Raw genomic sequence first — 10,514 nt, forward strand, 5'->3', positions numbered from 1 at the left:
ACCCAGCTAAAGAAATAACATAAATTGCACACACACACACACACACACACACACACACACACACTTTGTCATCACTTTTTCCTATATTACTTTTGTGAAGCATGAAAGTAATTACTGGAAAGTTTTGACATGTGTTCTCCACTGCATATATTGAATGTGACTTCTTAATTTCCTAATTACTGTGTTATTGCTCCATATTTTATTTATAACGTATGATTTTTGTGGAGAAACCAATTTAAAGTTTTGAGAGTAATGTTTGAGGTAAGTGGACCAATTTTTTTGTAATTGGCCCATAATTGACAAACTAAAAACTTTGAAAAAATTCAATCCTGCAAAACTATAGGTGTGTTACAACTGGATACTGAAAGCATCAGAGGATATATTAGTGAGATTAGTTACAGATCTAATAGTAAGAGGAATGTTTAAGGGGGGCGTCTGGGGGGTTACCTCCTGTGCATACGGCACATCCTATTGCTTTGAAATCTTAGTATGCTGTTTGTTGGTGTAAATGTATGACATTCTGTGAAATTTGGGTGAATGTGTCGGGTAGACTCAAACAAAGCATAAAATCTTTTTTTTTTTCAGACTATTTTTTAGTTAATTGCTTTGAAAAAAATACCATAGAAACTTTCTTTATATATCTAAATTTCTCATTTTGAACTTTTTAGATTTTTTGTTGTCTGAAAAAAAAAATCACAATTTTCTCCACTTTTTCTGTCATTTTCTTATTCATTTTTAAAAATGAGAAAAATTGCCATCTAGTTGTAGTTTTTATTGATACCCTACAATAGACTCAGATTTTTTGTCGATTTTCTGAATTTTTTTGGTGTAATAAACAATTTTTTTGAGATTTTGGCTGCTAATGTTTTTTTTCCATTTGATATTTGTCTTGCCCTTTGTATTTATTTGACTGACATGAAATCTTCACATATAATTGTTTATATCTTGTTCACTTACTTGAGAAGGATAAGGCTTCTGGTCCCCCTATATAAAAAAGTATTATCACTCAAAGGTGAGGGTGTCAAAAGGTGCCACCTTCCACATTGTTGCCAGATTTTATCCTAGAACTAGAACTCTCCAGGTTGATATGCCTCATCCATTATCTTTTTTTAGTTTTATCTTTACCTTAGGTGTTGCATGCTTGGCTTTTTCCTTGTCCAGCTACTGCAGAGATTCTTGTAATCTTGCTTCGGTCCCGAGGAGATGCATTATGGTACTTTCTTCCGTATATCCAAATTTATGATCAAGTGCTGTATGTTGTACCAGGAACATAACCCTCGAGAGGCTGTAAAACTTGACTTTCTGGCACTTGATCAAAACTTTTGAATGAAGAGATTCATTAGGGTTCCGGGTGGCATCCTTCAGGCATCTCTGAGTCACCACGTGTGTTGGCGTGCGAGTCAGGCTATGGTGCGGGGCATTTAAATCTCTTAAAGGGACCCTCTTTTTTAAAATTCTTAAAAAATAAGCTTCATCACCTGGTAGTGCAGGGCATCCCTGACATGTTTAGCGAGAAAAACTAATTTACTCCGTTCCAAAAAAAATATTAAAAAAATATTTTTAGTAGTACATGTTGAGAATCCTTTATCCAAAATTCCAAAATCCGAAAGTTTTTTTAATGCTGACAGGACACGTCACAAATGGAAAATTCCACAAAGCGATGGGAAGATTCCACCACGTACAGCTGTTGGGTGCTGCTCAGGGTTGCCAGGTCCGTGGTTTACCCGCCCAATTGGGCAGGTAAACCTGCTGCTGCATTGACACTTTGGGCGTAAAAACATCTGCCTGCCACCACCGCAAGTCTTGGGGGTCTTTTTTGATGGGATTGGGCAGGAACACAGTTCACACCCTGGCAACTCTGGTGCTGCTATGCATTAGTTTGTTGTCAACAATCATCACAGTAACACCTTTGGTCGTTACTCATTGTGATTACCGCGTGTTGTGTGCTCTGTGGTGTAAAGATATTGTTGAAAATGTCAAAAGGGCCTGCATATTCCGAAATCCGAAAAATCCAAAATTCGCAACACTTTCGGTCCCAGGGATTTCGGCTAAGGGATTCTCAACGTGTAGTAAAAATAATGAAGAGAGAAGAATGAGGGAAATGAGAAGGAACTAGTATGAGAGATTGCATAACAATGATTACATGCAGATCTATAGAAGGAAGGTGAAGGAATTACTGAAAAGAGCAAAAGTACGAAGAGAACACAATTTTGGAGGAAACGAGATGCTCGAGATTGGGCTCATTCAACTTACGTAGCTGGATATACTGCATAAGGTGTGTGGAGAAAAGAAATAAAAAGCTGAGGGGTTGTAAAGAGAGTAGGAAGATATTAGCAAAATATCTGAAGAAAATGCCCTTCTGGAAAGGAGTTAGAGAAATGAAATAAAAAAAAAGCAAAACTTACAGAATAGAATGGATTGATGGAGTACTTGTGTAAAGGATGAGGTAAAGGATGAAATAAAAGAGACATTTTAAGTGTGATGAATGAGTGTGGGAAGAAGAGCAGAAGTGACCTGTATAGGTAAAGTTAGGTGCATACACCATAGCTGTGGTGCTCATCTCTGTCACATTACCTGTATATGAGTAAAAATTAGGTCGAGTGGCCACATGTGTTGTAGAAGTAAACATGCGCGTACGCACTTGTACATGTACTTGTCATCATCATTTCGTTTAACATCCGTTTTTACTCTTCCTGAGTGGTTGGACGCTTTATGGCTCTTCTCCATTCTACTCTTGTCTTCTGCCCGATGCTCATCCAATCCCATCAATGCCAAGTCTTCTTGTATACACCTTCCTAGGTCTACCAACTGGTCTCCTTCCTTCTACCTCCAATCTCCAAAAACCCCAGCACTGTATCCTCCCCTGCTCTCTTTACATGTCCAAACCATCGGAGTCATTCCCCTCTGAGCAGTTTTTCCAGGTCCTCTACTCCACATCTGTTAGCTACATCTGCACTGGACACCCTGTCCTACCACTTGAGAATGAAACTAAAGATTGGTTTCCACCAGTCTCCATTCTTTTCTGAAAGGGTGGTTATTGTTACCAATTTATGGGCAATGATAAGCAAGGATATAAGGAGACAACAAGAAGCCAGATGGTCTACACTTAGCAACTCCTGAGAGAGGGTTGTTTACCAACTTCCCTCACCTCCATAAATATACCTAACCTCCATTTAAAGTTTTCAGTTGTGTTTGCCTCAACTACATATCTGCTCAGTTTGTTCCACTCAATCACCGCCCTCTTCATGAACCAGTTTTGTCTTTATTGAAAAGAGGGAAACTTGAAAAAATAGAGGCAGGATGTGGCAAGGCAGTTGTCAATGGCATAATGATATTAGACAAGATGTGAAGTCTTTGGACACTGTCATTAAACTTACTGTGAGGAGCCCAATTCTCTCCTCAGATTTTTTACTAAAAGGGTACTGGCAAGATTGGTTAAGATGAATTTGCTAGAATTGTGGAAAGGCTACCTCGGTGCTGCTGCAGATTGGGTGATAACTTGCTCTGGGAAACTGAAGTTTTATGATGCCACTGTTGCATCTGTTTGTTAGTTCTCCAAGGACAGCAAAGGGTGGCGGCGTGGTTCATAGGCTGCCTCATCACCCAGTACTGCTATTAACTTATCAATTAATAAATATATTTTTTTATTGTTGAATACTTACAAAAAAAAAAATGATGTACTACTATTGCTACTACTACCACCGCTACAATATTATTATTATTATTATTATTATTATTATTATTATTATTATTATTATTATTATTATTATTATTATTATTATTATTATTATTATCATTAGTATTAGTATTAGTATTAGTATTAGTATTATTAGCCATAATTATGGCTTGGGAATCCTTTCGGGGTTACGCATTGCAAACGAAATCAGTATCCATCATGGACGCCGAAGTGATAAGCAAAATTGTGGGAAGCTGGCCTGCTGACGGTGGCGGAGCGTGCGTTGGGGAGGGGAGGAGGGCAAGAGAATATGCAATTACAAGGTCAAGGAATGCCTGACTGCTCCATGCTTTTATATTACGGCATGAGCGAATATCAAGTCATTTCATTCTTCGCCCTCACACCAACGCCATCACCAGATCCACCACCATCAAGAAAGCATACAAAGCCATGGTCCGCCACGCCCCCCTGGTTCTCATGGGTGAGTGGCAGATACTCGTTAGTTCTAATAATATACTGTATCAAAATATTGTAATTTATTAATATCGTGCTCGTACTGGCTGACTGATGTTCATACAACATTCTCTCTCTCTCTCTCTCTCTCTCTCTCTCTCTCTCTCTCTCTCTTTTAGGAACCTTGGTCATGGGTGTTTCAGCGACGCCGATGAACTTATTCGACGATGGTGAGTGTGTACTGTGTGTGTGTTCATTACCTCAGTAGTTTTACAGGATTGCTTCAAGCTCGTAATGCTCCATGCTTTTACCCATCTGAATAATATACAAACCCTTCAGCAAGGGTAGGGCTACGTACATTTGCACACAATTTGATCTGTTAAAACATTCCTTCCATCGATTAGGTGCGCTGTTGGGAAAGCTCAATTCTCTTTCACATTTAATAATAATAAACAATATATATATATATATATATATATATATATATATATATATATATATATATATATCCTCCCTTCTCCTTTGTTTACTTGCAACAATAAACTATCAATCAATCAATCAATCAATCAATATATATATATATATATATATATATATATATATATATATATATATATATATATATATATATATATATATATATATGCAATTATTGCGTCTTCTAGATGTTGGCTGTCCTCAAATATGTAAATTATTCACAAGTGTTTTTTTTTTTTCAAACCTACTCTTACATCCGTAAAAACAAACGTACATATCTTCAATGTATTTATTTTCATTTTTACTTCTAATATTGAAAGTTTTTATTGATGTCTTTCTTCATAACCTAAATTACTTTAGTTAGGAGCCCGTCTTTTGGTGGTCTTCTGTATGTTTCTAAAAATTAGTTCCAAACCAAAGGCATTCCTTTTTGCATAATATTATTAACGTTTCATGAATAAACTTTTTTCACATATACTACTTCATTTATATCTAGCCTTATCTTAGCTTTTCCAGGTATAAACTTTCTGAGCCGCTCTTTTCTTTTTTTCTCAATGTGGTATGTTTAGAGTTGCCAGCCAGCGGGTGTCGCCACCGACTACATCTTTGGTCCCACGAAGCTTGAACTATTCTTTCAATTACCTGTATTTCTCTGGGACTTGTATCAATTACAGTGTAGTTGATCATTCTTGCTGTTTTATTTATTGATAAACGAAAGAAAATAAATGACCGTCGCAAGGTTCTCATCAAAAACCTTTTTTCTGAAAGCCCTGCAAAATCAAGCAGAATTGGACTTTAAAAAATATTTATATTACAATATTTGTTGAGTATCTGCTTAGGTTGTATCAGTCTCGCCTTCTACGTAATTTATACTAAATAGAACATTAGGGCGTCCGTCAAGCATCTCGCCCCCCCCTCCCAACACTTGGACAGACTCATCTTAAAGTGCATGCGGCTGTGACGATGCCCTCTAGAGCAATAGTTCTTATCATGGGTTCGACCGAACCCCAGGGGTTCGGCGAGTCAGTCTCAGGGGTTCGGCGATCCGAAGATCCTCCCTAAAGACACTGCAATTTTGCAATTGAATTTTAAGCAAATTTTCTTTAATATTTTTATAGATTAAAACGGAATCCATTCTTTGTATTATCCGAAATCAATATGCTTTTGAATTTTGAAGCAATTTTCCTTCCACTTGTATTTTTTTTTTCTCATTATACTTGAGGGGTTCGGCTACTGTGCGGAGGTTTTCGTTAGGGTTCGGCGCCTCTGAAAAGGTTAGGAACCATTGCTCCAGGGAATAAGCGGGAGCAGGATCCAAAGACCCTGAGCGGGAGTACAGCGTTGCCATATTTTTAACCCCACGTCGGTTGCCCCCCCCCCCCCCCCCTCCTCCTCTCTCTCTCTCTCTCTCTCTCTCTCTCTCTCTCTCTCTCTCTCGTGGCGTTACCGCCGTGCCTAGAGGATTTGAAAGTGATTTTTCTTACTTATGTCAGCTTATTTTAACGTACATTCCTTCACAATATAATCTAAATATAATTGTGAAACTACTTACACATCCCAAAACGAAAAGGAAACTCAATAATAAGTATAGCATTTTTCTTTTAGCAACACTGTAAAATATGTATGCCACATTTCTTTATATGCTTATAAATATCTTATCCATAATAAGTTAACTGTTCTTTCATACGTTATAATACTAAGATTAAATTTGTATGCATATTTGCTGATCATATTTGCCATGGTTTTACTTATAATTAGGACATTTCTACATCGCGGAGTAGGAGACACGCGGCACTGCTGCACTAGGGGATCCCCCTACGCTGAAACTCCCCACAACTGCACGTTTAGCCGAGCCAAACTACAGTTTAGGTCTCCGTGAAGTCCCTTGGTTCCCGTTCCAGAATGTTACACTCCGCCTTCAACTGACTGCTGGTTGTTGTGTGGAGTGAACCAAGACCTTGGGTGGATGCCTGCCGCTACCCGGAGGGTGGGCCGGTCAAAGGGGATGACGTTTAAGGCCAAAGGTTGAGGGCGAAGTGTAACATTGGAAGCGGAAGGCATTGTCCCCCATGGAGATCAAACAATGAATATACGCTATCTGTCGAGATGCTTGACGCCCTAATGTTTTTGATAAATTTCGTCGAAGTCGAGTCTGACTCACCTTAAGCAGGTATTCAGCAAATATTGTAATATTAATAGAATTAAAAAAAAAAGTTCAATTCTGCTTGATTTTGAAGGGCTTTCATGAAAGAAAGATTTTTAATGAGGAGAACCTTGTAACGGTCATTTATTTTCTCGTTTACCAATAAATAAAACAACGAGAATGATCAACTATACATTTTTATGAACAACAGTATCACTTATTGTGTTGAAGTGTTATTGTTACAAGTCCCAGAGAAACACAGGTAATTTACGATAATTGAAATAATAGTTCAAGCTTCGTGGGCCCAAAGACGTAGTCGGTGGTGACACCTGGTAAGGATGAATATACCCCAATAAGTTGCTTTTTTTATTCACCTGAGACGTATACACTCTTCAGTCCAGTTCCGTCCACATATTTATCTCATTTAATTCCTTTACTGTTTTCATCGATTTCCCAGTTTAAATTGTTTGACCATTGGAAATTAACCTGATTCTTTTGATTTGTATTCACTTAACTTTTGTATTTTAATCTAATCCACTTTGTTTCTCATAATTTTTCAATCCATTTAGTTTTCCATTATTTTTTATGGTAAACATTTTTCGCTTTTCCTTTTAAAACTAATTTAGCTCACAACTTTTCATTTTCAATCCTATTCACTTCTTTATTACTTTAAACTTATATTTCATTCAGTTCTGATAAAATTACGTTATTGCACTTACGTTTCAAAACTGCTTCTAATTTGGCGTAATTCCAGACAGAGGGATCGATGAGCATAGTGCTGCCCTCTATAATGAAACACCTTTGATAGTCTCCCATACATTACTTGTGATCATTCTTTTATTTATTTTCCAGTTGAATTCAGTTTACTTTTTTAACTTGAATTCACATACTTTTTATAATATTTACTTCGATTCACTAATTTCTGTTTATTCCCTCCTCACCTCACTCTCAAGGCCGTGCAGACAACTCAACATGTCCGGGTCCTTTTGTGCCGGTGCATGGGTACTGCGTCTTCCTGGATCACACCGTCAAGGGAACGTGGCAGGAGATGAGGGAGTATTGCCAATCGTTGGATAGCGATTTGGCCATCTTGTCGAGTGTCAAATTCTATTTCGAGAGCCTCCAGTACTTAAAATTAACAAGTGAGTGTGTGCTGGTGGAAGGGTGTGCCTGAGGAGCATGTGTGAGGGGTGCAGAGTGATATGGAAGGTAAGGATAAAGGGAGTACCTAGAGGGAAAAGTTGATCGGTTGCGTCCTAAAGATAAAATTAATAGTAATAAATAAAATAAAATATATAAAGATAATGCAATCAATAAGGTAAAGTTGGGAGTATACGCTATAGCTGCGAGTGGGCTTGGTGCTCATCTCCGTCTTATTGGCCCTTGATCCTGTAGTGAGAAGTACCCATTGCCCCGGGGCATAGGGCCAGTGTGACATCCAGGTTACCACAGTTTACCTTCCCGGGTTTCACCTGATACTCATTTATCGACCAGTCCGAATGGGAAGATGAACAGCTGGGTGAGTTGGACGCCGACCACCCGGACCGGAATTCGAACCCGGGCCCGCTGATTAATTTCTAGGGACGCTGACCACTGAAATTAATGCTAGGTATAATCTCTGGCTGCAAAGTTTGGTATAATTTCTATATTTTTCTGAGTGTTTCTTTCAATGAGAGTTCCAGACTATAGTAGCATAGTATAATGTTGACCTTATGAATGTAATATTACTTGCCTTTAAGTACCGGTTGAAAAACACAGTTAACATAGCATAGGCTACACTTGGTGGACATTCATTGCATGTGTGTGTGTATGTGTGTGTGTGTGCGTGTGTGTGTGTGCACAGGCAACTAACATCTAGCTATTGACTCCTCAGCCACGAAAGCTGCCTTCTGGATTGGAGCGAGTGACCTGGACACGGAGGGACAGTGGCTGTGGATAGATGGCACTCCTGTCGTGATGGGCGCGCCTTACTGGGCCAACTACGGATGTAACAACCAGATTCAGCCCGCAGGGGGAACTAACCAAAATTGCGCCATATTGGAAAATTACTTGTCCTACTATTTGAACGACGTCAATTGTTCGTACAAAGCTAACCCATTCTGTGTGATGTGATTAAGAAAAGTTATTATATTTCGCCCTACTTTCCATTGTGAAACGTTTTTCTCATACATTTTCTTTTATATATATATATATATATATATATGTGTGTGTATGTGTGTGTGTGTGTGTGTGTAGAGGTAGGACAAATGAGTGTAAAGGTGGAAAGGAAGCCCAGGCTGGATCAGGAACACTTTGTATTCTCTAACGTTTCGACCGCAAGGTCTTCTTCAGAGAGTGACAGAGTAGCCAGGTCGGGGACTGACAACCCGCCACATCCTTCCCCGAAAACCGCCAAATCCCGCCAGTCCAATTTGCTTCGCCCCCCCCCAACCCCCCCCCCCCCCAAAAAAAAAAAAAAAAAAACGCCAAATAATAATAAGGCATCATACGTAGACTTATTCATAATCCGTAGACTTTTTCATAATCCGGAGCTTTTTTTCTCTAAAATAAGCTTATGTAAACCTAAAACAATAGTATCAACATTTTACACAGAAATACCTTATAATTTATAAACAATACCATATACCTACTAATTACCCACGAAAGAAACAAATATATTACATGATACTGAATATTTTTTTGGGGGGGAGGGGTATTTCATTGGGGATATATATCTACCCCAAGGGAGGAAGGCTATTAATGACCATAAATAAAATGTTACCTTAAGAATTGTTCTGAGCAATAGGAGAGAAATATAAATTTATCTTTAGCCTATATTATATACCTATAACTACGACGATTTTCCTCAATAGTTTTATAATTCAGGGAAATCTATAGCTCTGTGGTCGCGTCCTATATATACGGTATATGAGTTGAGTGAAAAAGGCTAACATTGATGATGTCGGCACAAATTCTTGGCAATAAATGCCGTATCACGACTCAGGAGTTGTTTATTAACATGTCCGCATATCATAAACATATATGGATATTCACTTCCGGAAGGCCTATTGCAGGTGGCCTTAATTGACAAGAAAATTAGCCCTCCCCTCTTGACCTGTCGTGATCGAACAAGGGCAAGGAGAGGGAAAGGGGAGGCAGGGGTCATTAGTGGTGAGAGGTCGCGGTCAGGGAGTGACCTGACTCAGGGTGTGAGGGCGGGCAAGAATCATCATTAGCAGCTGAGTGCGAACATTCTTCTCGACGCTCGTCAGTCTACATATTTTATGAATCATAACCTCGAAAATCATTTTGATATAATAATGAGGATAATTTGAAATATACTGGAGACACAAAAAGACACCAAAAAATCGCCAAGCAGGACAGAAATCCGCCAAAAAAAACACCAGCCCGCCAGCATCAAATTTTGCCCGCCAGGGAAGATACAAAACCGCCACATTTGGCGGAGACAATTCAGTACAGGCTGTATATATACCCCCTTGAGGCGACTCATCCATGGCCTTCTAAAAGGTGACTCATCTCGGTGGACGTCTGGCAGGCGCGCGCGATGATTGGTCCATGAGGATGAGGCTGGCGGCAGAGCGGGAGAGGCTTACGAATCCTTCTCAGTGATTGGTGGTTTCCCTCGTCACTATGTATGCAGCCTCGACTTCCTCTTCCTCTTTTCAAATCCCATATGTAAAACCGTTGCTCTTTCCCAACTTTGCAAGTGTCTGTGTTTATCCCTATGCAGAACGAGAGAGTTTGTGGTTCGGTGGAAACGCATGT

General features: G+C 39.0%; 1 protein-coding gene across 1 annotated transcript; it reads left to right on the forward strand.

Annotated features, from left to right (window-relative positions):
* Positions 1-4,011: 4,011 nt before the first annotated feature.
* On the forward strand, positions 4,012-9,727 carry LOC126995656 (hepatic lectin-like). The gene is made up of 4 exons (XM_050855422.1): positions 4,012-4,157; positions 4,309-4,359; positions 7,703-7,891; positions 8,623-9,727. Exons 1-4 carry the CDS (start codon positions 4,127-4,129, stop codon positions 8,859-8,861), a joined length of 510 nt encoding a protein of 169 aa, XP_050711379.1. The 5' UTR covers positions 4,012-4,126; the 3' UTR covers positions 8,862-9,727.
* The last annotated feature ends 787 nt before the right edge of the window (positions 9,728-10,514 follow it).

This window comes from Eriocheir sinensis, chromosome 8, assembly GCF_024679095.1.
Source record: "Eriocheir sinensis breed Jianghai 21 chromosome 8, ASM2467909v1, whole genome shotgun sequence".
In the NCBI taxonomy this organism is placed as follows: Eukaryota; Metazoa; Arthropoda; class Malacostraca; order Decapoda; family Varunidae; genus Eriocheir; species Eriocheir sinensis.